This window comes from Taudactylus pleione, unplaced genomic scaffold (assembly GCF_031769625.1).
Source record: "Taudactylus pleione unplaced genomic scaffold, aTauple2 ptg000422l, whole genome shotgun sequence".
In the NCBI taxonomy this organism is placed as follows: domain Eukaryota; kingdom Metazoa; phylum Chordata; class Amphibia; order Anura; family Myobatrachidae; genus Taudactylus; species Taudactylus pleione.
The window spans coordinates 1,736,631-1,753,665 of record NW_028284824.1 but is presented as its reverse complement, the minus strand read 5'-3'; the positions used below and the strand labels follow the sequence as shown (position 1 = coordinate 1,753,665).

General features: G+C 46.0%; 1 protein-coding gene across 2 annotated transcripts in view; it reads right to left on the bottom strand.

The window, feature by feature from the left end:
• Positions 1-4,115, bottom strand: part of HBEGF (heparin binding EGF like growth factor) — a 77,520-nt gene extending 73,405 nt beyond the window's left edge. Inside the window, exons 1-2 of one of the 2 annotated variants that reach the window (XM_088447167.1) lie at positions 3,904-4,115; positions 3,479-3,640 (exon numbers count right to left, since the gene is read on the bottom strand). In XM_088447167.1, coding sequence (XP_088303293.1) covers positions 3,479-3,640; positions 3,904-3,943 — 202 coding nt within the window. In that variant the 5' untranslated portion in view covers positions 3,944-4,115. The remainder of the gene's footprint in view (positions 1-3,478; positions 3,641-3,903) is intronic. The other variant, XM_088447169.1, reaches the window with a different exon arrangement.
• Between the last annotated feature and the right edge of the window lie 12,920 nt (positions 4,116-17,035).

The following is a 17,035-nucleotide window of genomic DNA, read 5'->3' as shown; positions in this document are numbered from 1 at the left end:
GTACCAGAATTCCGTCACCTGTCAGAATCCCGAAGGTAAGTAGCGGGGTTAGGGGGAGGAGGGGGAGGTTTAGGCACTAGGGGAGGGCTGTTAGGTATAAGCACCAGGGAGAGAGGGTTAGGGGTAGGGAGAGGGGGAGGGTTAGGATACCTACTGACAGGTGTCGGGATGCCGGCGTCAGGATTTTGACCGTTTCTTCCCTCTTTCAGTTATTCCTATCTATTTCTCCTCATACTATTCTACCTGTATTCTCTGGATCTTTCCCACAGACATGTAGGAGTATATTTATTATAACCAGAAATGTTTTGAGTTTATTGTTATTCCCCAGAACGAGTGGTGAGTATACCCCAAAGTCTCTTTTCGCTGTGGACCTCTGTCTTTCCCCTACCTCTCAGTTCTGTCTCTCCATATACTGTACCTTTTCTGGCTCCTTTTAAAGCCTGAGGTCCCAGGTACAGGTCTTCCCGACAGCATCTTGCTTCAGCCCAACCTCTCTCAACAATACAGCAAATAAACAGCTCTGATCACTCCCCTGCTTCTCACTGTTAAGGATTTAAGAGACATCTCCCAACATTGGATTTTTCTTAAACCTTGATTATCAAAATAAAAAAGCTAAAAGTGGCCATTAAGAAGACCAACTAGTTCACTATAAACAACCGTCACTAAACAATCAAAGTGACCATGCTTCACCACCAACCAATCATGCTGGTACTATAATGCATAAATTACTTTAAGAAAATGTTTTTACAGAGCTATTGATATACGAGGGTGGGTCAATGATACCCCTTTTCCACCAAAATTCCAGGTCTGACCCAGAGTTGGAACAGGGTTCCTATCCGAATCAGACCCAGAATTTAGCCGGCGCCGTCTCGGGATATCCCCAAGTCGGCGCCGCTCACACTGCAGTCGGGTCTCCATAGACCGGGCTTTTCCGGCGTGAAAGTGGACGTTTGGAGATTACGTCATCTCCAAGTGCCACTGAAGCCGGACCAATCGGCATGCATGCGGCTCACTCCAGGTCATCAAGACCCGGAGTGCGCCGTACACACAGCAGGGTTTCACGGGCTTCGCCCGTGTTAAACCCTGTTTACCTGGGTTGGATAGGTAACAAGACTTCTCGTGTGTGTAATGTTCTCTATTTTATTCTAATTTCCTGCCAGGCCAGAGCTGGTAAACCATTGCTTCCCCTCACGGCCATTAGACTGTGCCTCATATCAGTCATACATCCCAACATCAGTTGTAAGATGGTGGAGCTGATGGAAACATGGTCAAACATTGGTGCATACAATGATCAGATTTCTGCATCTAAAGGGCACAGCAGTAGCTGAAATTCATTGCCAACTTGTTGAGGTGTACGGTGATAACATCATGTCTCGGAAACAGGTTTGGTGCACTGCCTTTGATGAGCAGCGATCTGGCCAGCCAAGCACGTCCACCACAGATGACAAATTGTGTCACATTGAAGGTCTGATCTGAGGACAGACGCATTCGAGTTAGTGATATTGCTGATGATCTGAACATCTAAGTGGTACTGTGCACAACATCGTTCATGAGCAACTGGAGTACAGGACAGTGTTTTCATGCTGAACATCAAAGCAACTTGCAGAAGGTCACAAAACCAATAGGATGGGATTGTCTCTTGTGCACTTGACGCGGTACCTGGAGTGTATTGTTACAAGCGATGAAACGTGGGTGCATCATGTGACAACAGAGATGAAGCAAGCATCCATGACAAAACAACTCCATCAGCAAAGAAGGTCATAGCAATCGTGTTTTGGGACCAGAAGGGCATGCTTCTAGTTAATTTCCTTACCAACAGGGATACGGTGAATGCTGTCCACTATTGTGACCCATTGATCCGGTTGCAGAGGGAAAATCTTTGAAAATGACCTGGGATGCTGCGAACAGGCATTGTATTGCTGCACGATAACGCCAGGCCACACTTAGCCAACCACACACGAGTTGCTACGGCGCTACCATTGGACGGTACAGGACCATCCTCCCTACAGCCCTGACCTGGCAACAAGTGTACAACTTGAAAACATTTACGCAATTAGAGGTCTTGTAACCTTATTTATTGAACAACCCTCATATTAGGCAATACAAAATCCATCAAGTTATAGTCCAGAGCTCAAGCGATAATGAGATCATCATTAGCCTGCTTCAGAGGTTCCCAAACTCCGCCATTACTGTCCAGGTTTTAAGGATATCCATGCTTGAGCCCAGATGGTTAAATCAAATTAACTGAGGTACTAATTAAGTCACCTGTGCTCAAGTATGGCTATCCTTAAAACATGGACTGTAATGGCGGAGTTTGGAAACCTCAGGCCTACTTCAAATTACCAATAGTTCTAAATATTTTACAGTTACAATTGAAAAATTATTGGCACTTGCATTACATAAAAACAAAATCCATTTTGTTCAACTGAATATACAAATTTCTTTACCTGAGCAAACTGATAAAATTGGTAAACCACAATTAATGAGGCAGTCAAGTTATTGATCGTTACATTTTAAGAGACCTGCACATTTAATGGTGTTGTAGCTAATAAATATGCTCCCCTCACCTAAAGCCAGACTGCTTGGCAATGTGCTTCTTCTGCTGTCACTGCAAAGTGCGAACAGCTTCTATAGAATCTATAATAGACCTATGGAAAGACTACAGTGCCATGGGAGGAGTACGAGTACAGCATTTTTAACAACAACAATGCTACTCAAGGGAGTTTTCTTTTTACAGCCTTGAAAGGAAGAGAAAAATAATGGGCTTTGCAAACAAGGGAATATGCTGTCCAACAAAGATATACTGTACAGTTGGGCACTCTTAGGTCTTGTGCTGTGGTGCCATTTATAAGTGGAACCACAAAGTGGCATATACACACTTTTGCAAACCCCTGTAATCTCAAACCCCTACTGTAAGTCACAAAAAAGTGTAAAATACAATCATCATGATACAATAGCACAACAAAATAATAATAATAATAAAAAATGCTTTTTACCACCCCAATCAACTGGTTTCTTTATACTTCAGAGAAGTTAGCGATAAACTTTACAGTAACTTTCTAGTGTTGTGCTAACTGCAGTGACTAAAGAAACAAATTATGGGGGATATATATATATATATATATATATATATACACATATACACACATATACATATATACACACACACATCATATTGACTAATTTATTTTAAATGCCTATAAAATGAAAAATATATTTATTCCAATATGCTACCAAGCAAAAACACTTTAAATCTAAACACTTTTCATAGGCTGCAAATAACAGCAAAGTTTTTCCCAGTGAAGTTAAAAGCACAAAAGTTATTCAAACAAACAAACCAACAGCTGCTACTTAAAAGAGCTCTATGATTAAAGAGCAAACAGAGGAATTCCAAATAATGGCTGAGAAGTGCACTTGGACCCATCAGTGACACGCTACAATGTTTTGTTGACATGTATTTGTAAATAGGCAAACTTACCTCTCGATGATGCAACAATATGATTCCCATTAGGAAAGAGGGGTTTATCATTATACTCCAATCGCTCAGCAACTGCTGCAAAATCATCTGCGGCTTTATTGAAAACTTCATTTTGATTATTTCCAATCACTGCTCCATATAAAAAATCGAAGGAGACTAATCCTGCAAAAAAAATTAATAAATAAAATATAAAATTCTCAATTTTTTTTTATATAGTCTACTTATATTGTTCAATTATTTCTTTTCTAGCTTAAAAAAAGTTGGATACCAGCAGTGATAGAAATAAACTGCTGCTGCATTTCACAGAGCAGTACGACAGAGGCCATTTATAGCAGCCATCAACCCAAAATAGAAGACAGTAAAAGAGACAAGCTACAAACTGGTAAGTGGGCTCAGAGCAGTAGGGCAGCAGGGTGCAGCCTTACCTTCTATCAGTATCACAAAGAGTAGTTTCATAAGCTTCATCTTTGTCTCAGGAAGCAGGAGAAGGAGTCTGTGGCAGTGCAGGAAAGTTATGAGCCATGCACTCAGCTACAATGGGTCCTGGACTGCTGCTGGGGGAACAGTAGCTGTGACTGCACTGATACAGACAGAGGGGCCAGGATTTCCTTAAATATGACCGGCCACTCCCTTCTTTGACTAAGAGCTTACTCAGTCAGAGGACGTGGGTAGCCAGGCTGGAGGTAACATTACTATACATCACAATCATCTGCTCTTTTAAACAGGGACAACGTGAGTGATATAATTTCAGGGGCTGGCTGGTAGTTCATTCAACTAAGAGATTTTAGTGTCCTTCTTACAGAGGATATATATATATATATATATATATATATATATATATATATATATATATATATAATAAAATAAATAGGACGTGCAGGCTCGGCTCTACTCGGTTCCGTTCGGTTTTTTTTACCGAATCTTATTGGCTATCCAAAACTCGTGACAGCTGATACCCATTAAGATTCGGTAAAAAAAAACGAACGGAAACGAGTAGAACCGAGCCTGCACATCCCATATATATATATATATACCGTATATATATATAATTTTTTATATAAGAGCGATAAAATCCTATGATAATAAGATCAGTGGGTCTATCCATATTTATCAAGCCCCTTTCTCATAAAATTGTGCAGAAACTACAGTGTATGCCTTCTTTTATGCATCCGGGCCAGGGGTGCATGGTGTGCGCTGCACACGGGCCCCTGGTTCCAAGGAGGCCCACACCGCCCATGTATTAAATACTTACCTCTCCGGAGTCCCAAGTCGGTGGTAGCAGCGACATTTTGCACAGGCGCAGTAGGGAAATCACCAGGAAAATGGCTGCCGCACCATTTCCCCGGTGAACTGCTCATGCGCAGTAGACTCTGAGCTTAGCACTAGAGTCTACTCTAGTGCCGGGAGTCTGCTGTGCTCAGTGTGCTGTTGGCTGCCGGGCAGAGAGGAGGGGGCCCTGGACGGTGACTGCACACGGGCCCCTCCTCTCTTAATACGCCCCTGATCTGGGCTACTGTATGTAACAATAGCCTAATGCAGATTCCACGGAATTCTCCTGCAAAAGGCTAATTAGCGCCGCAGATTGCAGTCCCCATGTGTCTTAATGGGCACTGCAGATTGACCATTATGTACCAAACTCCAAAAAGCATAGCTTTTCAGCGTTTGTCCCCATTGGTTATCGCCAACCTTAGATGGCGTTAACCGCTTTATGAATATAGAGGCATTTACGCAGGAGAGTGAGCTTTCGATTCCTGTCCATATGCGGTAACAGGTTCTCAGGAGAAGTTTTTGCAAAATGTGAAAATCTCCTCTGATGCTGCCAGGATCTAACTGAAGGTGCATACACACGTAACGATTTTTTCAACGATTTAACTATAATGATGTCGTTATCGTTGAAAAAATCATTCAGTTTCTGAGTTATAACGATGAATGATTATCATTCATGCGCGTTCCCGTTTGTAGTTTGTAGTTCATTCTGACTGACCAACTGAACGATTTTCATTAAGGGAAGTTCAAAAATCGTTTGTAGTTCAAAAAATCATTCATTACACTTTAAAAAATCTGACAGATAATCTGAGAGAAAATCGTTCAGAAAATCGTTCAGAAAATCGTTGGTAACAAAATCGTTACGCTGACCTTCAGGGTCAGCGGTTCTCGCAACCACTATCCTAGCAAGTTACATTTAATACATAGGCCCGTATTCAATTTGGAGCGAAAAGCCGGAATTGGTGAAAAAGTTTTGCCGATGATGTCATTTCGCCAGGCGGAAAAGTATCGCCGTATTCAATTTGAAAGACTTTCCGCCTAGGCAGAAAGTCAATGCAATGTAATATGCGAAAAAGTTTCGCCTATGAATAGCAGGCGGAAAAAAGTGCAGAATTGGGCTTTTGGGGTGCTACATTGCGGGAACCCCCGTGCAGCCTTCAGACAGTCCTCCAAAGGTAAACTGCTACAAAAATTTTAAAAAAATTGTTAAAAACACCCCAAAAAATTACTTTCATTTTGGGGGGAAAAAAAATGTTGGGGGACAAAGTTAAAAACCAGCAAACTAGACTTCAGGGGGGGTCTCCAAGTATGCCCCATGTGTTTTTTTCATTGCAGGTGGATTTTTCATGATTTTTTAAACTTTACATTAGCAACTTTAAAATATGCTGACCCCCATTTACAAGTACCCCAAATTTGCTGGGATAAGTTATTTACTGCAAAAAAACTCCTGAATACTATTTTGCACCACCTATACAAAAACGCTATTTAGCAGCTATTGAGCCCGTTTAAAAACACCAAATACCTTCAGCAAGCCAAATCGGGGGGTACCATAGTGAACCCCAATGTCAGAGCATCTTTTGGGAGTTCTCAGGCTGATTTCCCCAAATCTTGTTTCAGTTTCACCAGTTCCCGTTTTCGCGTACATTCAAATTGAATACATGGATACACGGGGACGCGTGCGATACTTTTCAGCTTGCAAAACAGGCGAAGTAGGCGAAAAGTATCGCGGGTCCGTTCAAATTGAATACGGCTCATAGCAGGGTGGGATACTAGTTTAAAATAAAAAAGTCCTTTATGAAATGAACAGTGAAAAACTGTGACACTTGTGTGATTTTTAATACAACTCAGTGCCCATGTCTGTGGAGGCAAGAGGAGCCCCAAGTCAAGAATTGGTGGAAGTAGGTGCTTGGTTGACAGAGGGCCTGATTCAGAGCCACTCGTAAGCGGCAGCTCGTTCGCTATGAGCGATGTTCGCACAACTGCGCATGCGTATGGGTCGTAATGCGCATGAGCAAACCAGTCATTGCGGTCGGAAATCGAGCGCTCGCAAAACAGCGATTTTGATTGACAGAATGTACCGGTTGTGGGTGGTAACAGGGGAAGGTGCTTGAAAACGGGGGAATGCAGATCCGAACACAGGCGTGCCTAACGGTAAAAAGGGCGTTTAATGGGAGTGCATAATTAGTAAAGGAGCGTCATCAACCACGTCACTTGGTTGTCTTTTAGCCTGAACTGCTCGCAGTGATTGCGGTAGGAAAAACCTACCACAAGCACTGCGAGCAGTTCAGATGCCTTTCGATGTACCCGATTAATCAAATAAATACCGGATATGACGTGTGATGCGTACGGCAAAGGGGCGTCTTTACAAAATAGCAAGCGCATTTTTCGTTCGCTCGCTCAGACATAGAGGCGCCAACAAACCGCAATGAGCGAGCGCACAATTTAAATAGCCGGCCCCTTTTTTTGAACGACTGTCTGCAAATAGCGTCCGGGTCTGAATCAGGCCCTCAGTAAGGATCGCAATTGCAAAGCTGCATGCAGGCTATAGATACAGTCAGGGACATTGACAGAATTTTCATATTTTGTCCTCTATTCACCACCACAATGGCTTTGAAATGAAACAAACAAGATGTGATTTAACTGCAGACTTTCAGATTTAATTTGAGGGTAATTACATCCAAATCAGGTGAACGGTGTAGGAATTACAACGGTTTCTATATGTGCCTCCCACTTTTTAAGAGGCCAAAAGTAATGGGACAAACTAAACAATCCTAAATCTAACTTTCACTTTTTAATACTTTGTTGCAAATCCTTTGCAGGCAATTACAGCCTGAAGTCTGGAACGCATAGACATCACCAGACGCTGGGTTTCATCCCTGGTGATGCTCTGCCAGGCCTCTACTGCAAATGTCTTCAGTTCCTGCTTGTTCTTGGGGCATTTTCCCTTCAGTTTTGTCTTCATCAAGTGAAATGCATGCTCAATCGGATTCAGGTCAGGGGATTGACTTGGCCATTGCATAACATTCCACTTTTTAGCCTTAAAAAACTCTTTGGTTGCTTTTGCAGTATGCTTCGGGTCATTGTCCATCTGCACTGTGAAGCGCCGTCCAATGAGTTCTGAAGCATTTCACTGAATATGAGCATATAATATTGCCCGAAACACCTCAGAATTCATTTTGCTGCTTTTTAACAGCAGTCACACCATCAATAAATACAAGAGAACCAGTTCCATTGGCAGCCATACATGCCCACGCCATGACACTACCACCACCATGCTTCACTGATGAGGTGGTATTATTTTGGATGCTGAGCAGTTCATTTCCTTCTCTTCTCTTCCCATCACTCTGGTACAAGTTGATCTTTGTCTCATCTGTCCATAGGATGTTGTTCCAGAACTGTAATGGCTTTTTTAGATGTTGTTTGGCAAACTCTAATCTGGTCTTCCTGTTTTTGTGGCTCATTAATGGTTTGCATCTTGTGGTGAACCTTCTATATTGACTCTTTTGAAGTCTTCTCTTGATTGTTGACTTTGACACATATACATCTACCTCCTGGAGAGTGTTCTTGATTTGGCCAACTGTTGTGAAGGGGTTTTTCTTCACCAGGGAAATAATTATTTTGTCATCCACCACAGTTGTTTTCCGGGTCTTTTGGTGTTGCTGAGCTCTCCGGTGCGTTCTTTCTTTTTAAGAATGTTCCAAACAGTTGATTTGGCCACACCTAATGTTTTTGCTATCTCTCTGATGGGTTTGTTTTGATTTTTCATCCTAATGATGGCTTGCTTCACTGATAGTGACAGCTCTTTGGATCTCATATTGAGAGTTGACAGCAACTGATTCCAAATGCAAATGTCACACCTAGAATCAACTCCAGACCTTTTACCTGCTTAATTGATAATGAAATAACGAGGGAATAGCCCACAGCTGTCCATGAAATAGCTTTTGAGTTGATAGTCCCATTACTTTTGGCCCCTTAAAAAGTGGGAGGCACATATTGAAACTGTTGTAATTCCTACACCGTTCAACCGATTTGGATGTAATTACCCTCAAATTAAATCTGAAAGTCTGCAGTTAAAGCACATCTTGTTTGTTTCATTTCAAAACCATTGTGGTGGTGAATAGAGGCCAAAATCTGAAAATTCTGTCAATGTCACAATATTTATGGACCTGACTGTATATGATTTATGCACACAGGCAGCTTTGCAATTGCGATCCTTGCAATAATGCAAATGCAGCCCCTGCTGCATTTGCGATCCCAGCATTGTTACGGAGGCTGCAAGCTAGGATCACCATCGCGACCATTGGTGGCCGGGGCGACAAGCAAGCTAAGTAAGCCTAAGCTTACTCAAGCTGGCCAGCTTGCGAGCCCAGCAGACTGCATACATCCGCGCAGTACCTGGACTGGCCACTCCCGGAAAACTGCCGGCCGCCCCCGCACCACTCCTTAAATGCCTCTGCCTGTCAGTCAGGCAGAGGCATTCAAGGGCTTGCGTGCGATTGAGCAGGACTCATTCTGCACACTCATAGAATGGGTTCTGCGCACGCGCAGATTCCTGATAGACGGGAATCTGCGTGCACTGCTGAATCAGGCCCTGAATTTTCAATTTCACTCTTGTTCCATTTTTTTGGAACATGTTAGTGGTTGCTATTAGTAAATAGCTAGAATACTGCACTTATGTGAAACAGTAAATTAAAAGTGTGTGTGTGGGCATAGGGTTGTGATGCACATCATATAACACACACTAAGGAGACCACCCATGGCAGGTAACATTGCCGGTACTGCATTTAGCTGCTGTAGGGTGTATGCTTCCTGACACACCTCTACTAGTTATTAATGTCGCATTGGTGTTAACTGAAATACATAAAAGAGAAGTTGCAAACTAAGGGCCTGATGCAAGGAACGCTGTTGCATATACACATGCAATTGGCCGATTAATTTGCACTGCGCATGCATCGCAGTGCGCGTGCTTGAACCAGACACTGCGATCGGAACTGCGATCGCAGAGGCTACACAGACCCATGGCAGAGTGATTGACAGGAAGTGCCGTTTGTGGGTGGTGACGGGGGGTGGTCGGGCGATCACAGGCGTGCCAGTGCCGTTTCAACGCCGTTGATGGGCGTGCATAAATCAGCCACTGCGATACCAGACGCCGCCTGAGGACTCACAGCGTGCGCTGAAGTAAACAATTCCTGAGTGAGGTCTGACCTGCCTTATCTGTGTGTATGGGTCCTATGTTACTTGATGTTACCGATTGTTTAGCTAAGTTGTCAAAGTATACGGATGTGAGTAAGGGGAAGTAGGCATCCTTATATCAGGCTGCGATCGCAAGGCGAATGCTAACATTTACATATCACCGCTGATATTAGCAACTGCGTTGTGTGCGTATAAGCAGAATAGCGATCCGTAGTGAATCAGGCTATAAATAAATTAATAAATGCTCAGTTCCTACAAGTATGCTATGTTGCTGCACATAATGGGATTTATGTAGGCATAGACGTACATCCAACTTTCAAGAGCAAAATTATACTCTATTTTCTGCCCCTAAGCAGTAAATTAACGTATAATGCAGAGTTTCACATGAGTTGTACTTGTGTCCCCTTATGTTAATGTGGCACGCTCCCCCTGGAGGTATGGCTGAGTGGGCCACATCCAGGGGCAGATTGGGAACTTAGGGCCTGATTCAGACCCGGTCGCAAGCACTGAGCGCTCGCAACCGGGGCAATGGTGGCCCACAGCGCATGCGCACGACGGAGCCGGGTCCGTCGTGCGCATGCGTGAGACCCGGCTAGCGACAGCCAATCCGTCGCTCCGGGTCTCGTACCAAAGGGGGCGAGCTGTCGATGTTGAGTGACAGCTCGCCCCCTTTGGTGGGCGGGCCAGGGGAGTGGCTGCCCAAACGGAGGCGTTCCCATGAGCCCTGCCTATATCTTTTGCACCTCTACTGTATGTACCTCCTTGGAGCCAGTAATTAACAGTGAAATGTGCCTGTGCTTAAATTGTATTTACAATTTACAACAATATCACTGTAATAATTAAATGCATTTTTAATTTCTATTAAACATTTTTTTTTTCATTTTCATTAAATTACCTTCATTTGTTTGGTTATTAGCCAGATTTTTTTTCTACAATTTTAGTAGCTCTTCAGGAGGTTTCATATTCCTAAAGTAGCTCACACCTCAATTAACGTTGGAGACCACTGAGCTAGGGTATGGTGTTACCCTCCTTCAAACTTCTTCTTGTCTGTTTTATAAATATTAGGTATGCACCCAGGGGCGGATTTACCGCTAGGCAACCTAAGCGGTCGCCTAGGGCCCGGCAGGTCCCAAGGGGCCCGCAGCCAGGCCCCTCTGAAATCCAGCCCTGGAGAGCGCAACAGCCAGGGAGAGAAGAAGCGGAAGCAGTATGGTACTGTAGCAGCAGCACGAGGGAGGGGGTGGGGGGAGGAAGCGGAGTTGCAAACCTGAGCCCGCCCATCTCCTTCATTAGCAGGATGTGTAAAGGCAGCGCCGGTGAGTCCCACCCCTCTCCCTGCGCTTTTAGGAGGCTTGGCCCTGCCGAGTTGCGGCGTGAGGTCCAGGGCCGGATTAAGGGCGGGCGCAGGAGGCTCGTACTTTCGGGCCCCCCCTCTCTCAGTGGGCCCCCCCGACTGGAGCTGCTCCAAAGCAGCTCTGGCGCTGCTGTCTGGAAATGATTTTGCTCATCCCCAGCCTCTGCCGCCCGCGCTGCTGCCGGCGGTGGAGGCTGGAGACTGGCAGAATCATCTCTCTCCGGCCAGTGCGATGTCTCTAGCACCTGACCTGTCAGTCTCCTCCGGTGGTGACGAATTTGGGATGAGGCGTCTTATGCCCCAAAAAGAGGACTGGAGCAGGATACTGAAAACTCTGGTGCAGCCAGACAGCTGGGAGCCTGGGAATCTGGGAGGAATTAGGTAAGTGACTAAGGGGCCTATTCATCAACACTAAAAACAAGAGATATGGTAAGAACTTACCTTTGTTATCTCTGTTTCTACGAAGTCCATAGGGTCCACAGGGTTGACCTTGGGGTATAGGTTGGGAACCAAATCCGGGCACCACGCAGTTAAAGCTTTCAGCTCCCAGGATGCACTGGGTCCACTCTCCCTATAACCCCGCCCCCAAGCCAGAGGCTCCTCAGTTTGTAAGTAGCCAAAGGCCAGAGGAGACTGGAAACCGGTGACCAGTAACACAGCCCATATGAAGCCAGGTGCGTCAGGGCGGGTGCCCTGTGGACCCTATGGACTTCGTAGAAACAGAGATAACAAAGGTAAGTTCTTACCATATCTCTTGTTTTCTACTTCAGGGTCCATAGGGGGTCCACAGGGTTGACCTTGGGGATGTCCCAAAGCAGTTCAACCAAGGGTGGGGATGCTCCTGTGCTGAGAGGAGAATCCGTCGCCCAAAGGAAGCATCCTGAGAGGCAAAGGAAACCAATGCATAGAACCTTAAAAAAACGGTGTGGACAGAAGACCACGTGGCCACCTAGCAAGGCAGAACAGCCGAGGCGCCACAGCCCGAGTAGAATAAGTATCAACCAAAACAGAAAGGTCTAACCTATTTGTAGGCCCCTCAGATAGTCATACGAAGTCATCTAGCCAATGTCAATTTATTTGCCGGCCATCTTTTCCTGTGAAATCCAAAAGACCACAACTAAGGAGTCTGATTTCCTGAAGGAACTTGAACGGAACACATAAATCCGGAGAGGCCGGACCCCAGTCAAGGAGGCCACACGAGAGGACTGGTGACTGAAATGTCAGTACTATAAGTTCCGGAATAATATGGAACTTAAAAATCACTTTAGGAAGAGACACAGGGCGAGTGTAACTCACAACCCTGACATGGTGGACTAACCAGAAGAGAGAGCCACCTGAGAACACTCCCAATTCTGACACTCTCCTGGCGGAGGCATACGTCATGAGAGAGAGAGAGCCTAAGCAATAGACCAAGTAATGGCCATCACAGCCAGTGGTTCAACTGAAAGTCCCAGGAGGGCACGAAGAACCGCCACTAAATCCCAAGGAGCCCCTAGGGGGGAGAAATGGAGGCATAATCCAGAAAACACCCTGAAGAATGAACCGGATACCAGAGTGTGGAGCAAATCCACATCTGAACCACACTGACAGTGTAGAGATCCGCACTGTCAGGAAAGTCAGACGGAGGGTGAGACCCAAGCCAGCTGGAAGGAATGCCAGAATTTCTGGAAATCCTAAACACCGGAGGATCGAAGCGACAGGTATGACATTATAAGAATTATGTATGCCACAGTCTGTGGTAGATCCCAGCAAAAGCTGGTCTTTGTGCTCTTAAACATCTCAATTATGACAGAGCCAGGGAAGCCTTAGGACCATAGTAGTGACGCAGCCAAAGACGAACGATCCAGGTCCAGGGCAAAACAAGGACCCTGAGACAACAGGTCCGGATAGTGAAGCAGCAGGAACGGAGTATCGATAGGGAGACTCTGAAAATCTAAGTACCCGCGATGTCTGGGGCAATAAGGAGCCACCAGCAAGACCGCACCTCCGCCTCGATTGAAAAACTTCCGAAGACCTCGATGAAGAAGGGAGACCGGAGGAAACCGGTACATAAAGTGGAAGGACCACTTCACTGACAATACGTCACTGAAGGTTGCTTCAGTACCTCAAGAGCTGGACTCTAACACCGGCAGTGTGTGATAGAGTCAGAAGGCCATGAGGGTCCCCTCTGGGAGGCCCCCTCTGCTCACTAGGAGTTGAAACCTCTCTTAGAGAAGAGACCAGTCCCCGGGATGCACGTCGTGATGGCTGAGGAAGTCTACTTCCCAATGGAGAACTCCCGGAATGAACACTGCAGAGATGGCCGGTAGGAGACTCTCGGAATATGTCAGAATGTGTGACACTCCCGTCATAGCTACGCCACGACCAGTGTCTCCTAGATAGAAGCCACCGTTGTGACATTGTCGGACTGAACCGTTTCAGGTTCACCATGAAGCCTGTGTTAGGCCATAGTGAGGGCCCAAGACAGCTTAAAGTTAATTGGCAGGGCGGAAGCAACAGACATCCAACAACCCCGAAAGGGGTGCGGACCGGTCACAGCACCTCAGAGACTGGCATCCGTAGTAAGGATTACCCTAGATGAGATGGCTATAACCACCCTGATAGAGACAAACATCTCCGGAGAGAACATCTCTAAACCGTGATCCGATGGAGAAAACCATTCCATCTGGAGAGGATCAGTCTTTGCAAAGGCCTGGAATGGAACTGAGCATATACCACCCTTCTGAAGGTAGACACCCTGGATTCCAGAACCCCCATGACAGAGTGTATAGACACTTGTCAACTGTGGAGACATCTGCGCGCTCATAGTTAGAGTGGAGATCCTGTCTGATGTTAGAAAAGATTCCCCGAATCTGAGAATCCAGCAGGGCTCCCAGATTAATTATAGCCTGTGAGGAATTCAGGGAGGACATTTTCCCAGTTGTTTAACCCTTCATGCTAGTGAAGGGAAGCAATGGATAACTGGAAATGCCTTCAAAGAATCCTGGTGATCCTGTAAAGAACAGGAGGAGTCGGATACCCTTAACAGGTGGACTGTCATAAAAGCCACAAATCTGGTAAACCCCGGTGGGGCTTGTGGACAGTACAAAGGGCAGAACCTGAAAAATGGAAGAGTTGCTGTGGCACAGCAAACCTGAGCTATCGTGGATGAGAGGACTCTATAGGTACCCGTAGGTATGTTTCCTGAACAACCAGCGATACCATAAAAGTCCCCAGGATCCATAGCTTGGATAATGGAGCGTAGGGGTTCCCTCCTGAACCTAGGCCCCTTTAGGAATTGGGTCAGGGATTGCAGATAGAAGATAGGCCAATGAAGACCATTCGGCCTCTGCATCAGAAAGAAAGGTAGAATAACCAGTCCCTCGCTGAGATAGCGGGGCTGGCATAACTACCCCTGCTTAACGCAAAGACTGTACAGCTTTCTGGACTTGTAAGGCCTTGTTCGGGTCTGAAGAAAGGCCTGTGTAGCAAATTTTGTGGGGAGGCCGCCTGAGCAATGAGAGGGCGCCACAGTGAGAGACTTCACCTCTTACCCAAACGTCCATGGTGACTTGACACCAGCACTGGACGAACTGAGAAAGTCTGAATCTCACTCTGGGAATCTGGGAACCCCCAGATGAAGACCTGTCCCGTCAGGCTGAAGATACTTCCTTCAAATTTAGAAGCAGGGCGTCTGGATGACCAGGTCTGCTCGGTACCGGGTATGGCGGCCCTTGTGGAGACAACAGCCTAGGAATATACTGGCCTTTAGGCTGTCCCTGAGGACAAAAAGACTCAACAGATGTAGTCCGAGGCCTCGTAGTGGCCGTAGCTGAAGGCGGAAATTTGCCGATTGAAACTGCCAACATTGCTACAATCTTGTCAAGGTCAGGACCAAACAAGATCTCCCCAAAATAGTCCATTTTAAGGCCTACCATGGAGATTAACTCTGCCGTCCACGAGCACAGCCATAGGGTATGGTGGCGGATACAGTCGCAGCCGAAACCCTGAAGAGGAGGAGACCGGCATCCAACGTGCAATGACTGGCTCCAACATATGAAACTGCATTTTTAACTGTGAGCAACAAAATGCATCTGACCCCAAAAGCTGTACAAATGCAGCGGCCCAGCACTCAATAGCATTAGCCATCCCTGCATTAGCCATGGTTGGATGGGAAAACGTATAAATTGATTTCAGGCAAAGTCACCACCTACGGTTCCGTAGAAACCGTCCGGGCAAGGATGGAAAGCATAGTAGCGCTCTTAATCAGACAAATAGCAAGAGGATCCACCCCAGGAGGCAATTCCTATTATTTGCAATGACCCTCAGGGAATGGGAAACATGAGGCCCAACGCTCTTGTGATACCTCTTATCCGCCCATTGCCCGACCTCCGCCATGTGATCCACCCGCTGGTCAGAGAGGGGGAAAACAGCCGAAGACATTTTAATTGCTTAAACTGAGGGTGTTTTGATTTTAGGTGCAGGTTCAACATGACCACCAGCACCAAGGCAGGGATAAAAACTACATGATTTAGGCCCCCCCTCGTGTGAAGGAGTCCAACACCTCATCCAGTGCACCCTTTGCTGACGATCTATGTTAGACAGCAGTGCAAACTGGGCAGTAACCACCGGGTGTTTAATACGCCATTTTGTGTACCGTAGAAACGGCATCCACCCAGTGTGGCTGTTGTGGTAATCCCTGCCAGGGAAATGACAGACTGTTACCTGAGGGAATTTTAAAAACCCGGTAGGGAGCGGTAGTCTGTGTCACAGGGGTAATTGCAAGATCTGCGAGACACCCTGAGAGGGAAGGGTAGCATGCTGAAGCAACCCAAAGTGGGTTGCAACTAAGGGGGCCGCCAGGCAATCCGCAAGGGAAGTCAGTGTCCAGAGAAACAAACTGCCCCAGGGGGATTCTGTAAGGAGCCCAGCACCTCATACATAACCCTTTCCGAGTCAAATCCTCCGCATTCACACCTGCAACCATGACAGGCAGGATAGCAAGAATGGGTGCAGTATCGTGCTCTATTCCCTAGTCAGATATATCTGACTAACACGCCATCGTGGAAATTCAAGCAGCGCTATATTGGTACTGACTGACGCTAAGATTAGCTGCAGGGACCCATTATCAGTGTATGCAACACACAGTTCCATCTAAAATATGGCAACGTGCAGCACGCAACAGTATGTGTCTAACCTCACAAATATTGACAAGTATATACATGTGAGGTCTCAGAACCACCCTAGGTACACCTGTATCTGGGCAGATTGTAAAGAAAAGGGGTAGATATACACTGACAGGTGAGAAAAAAAGCAGACAGTCAGCACTAGCATAAGTCACATACAATGCAGACATATATATATACATAAGCATGACATAATACATACCTCCCAACATGACCCTCTCCAGGAGGGACACAATGCTCTGGTCCTGGACTTCCCTGGTAATATATGATTGGTGGCGGATCCAGAGGTGGGGCAGCAGCACAGTCCAAAATTCAAATAGGGGAGTCACACCAACTGCCTGTGAGTCCCAGCCAGTGATGTTTGGCAGCGTGTGAAATGACAGTTGGTGTGACTCCCCTATTTGAATTTTGAACTGTGCTTCTGCCCCGCCTCTTACCAGGGAAATCCAGGACCAGAGCATTGTGTCCCTCCTGGAGAGGGTCATGTTGGGAGGTATGCATAATATACTGCACATTGTCGCTACATTCAACTGCCCAGATTCAGTGTCTGGGAAGGCTACAGCGCTGTGTACACTGACC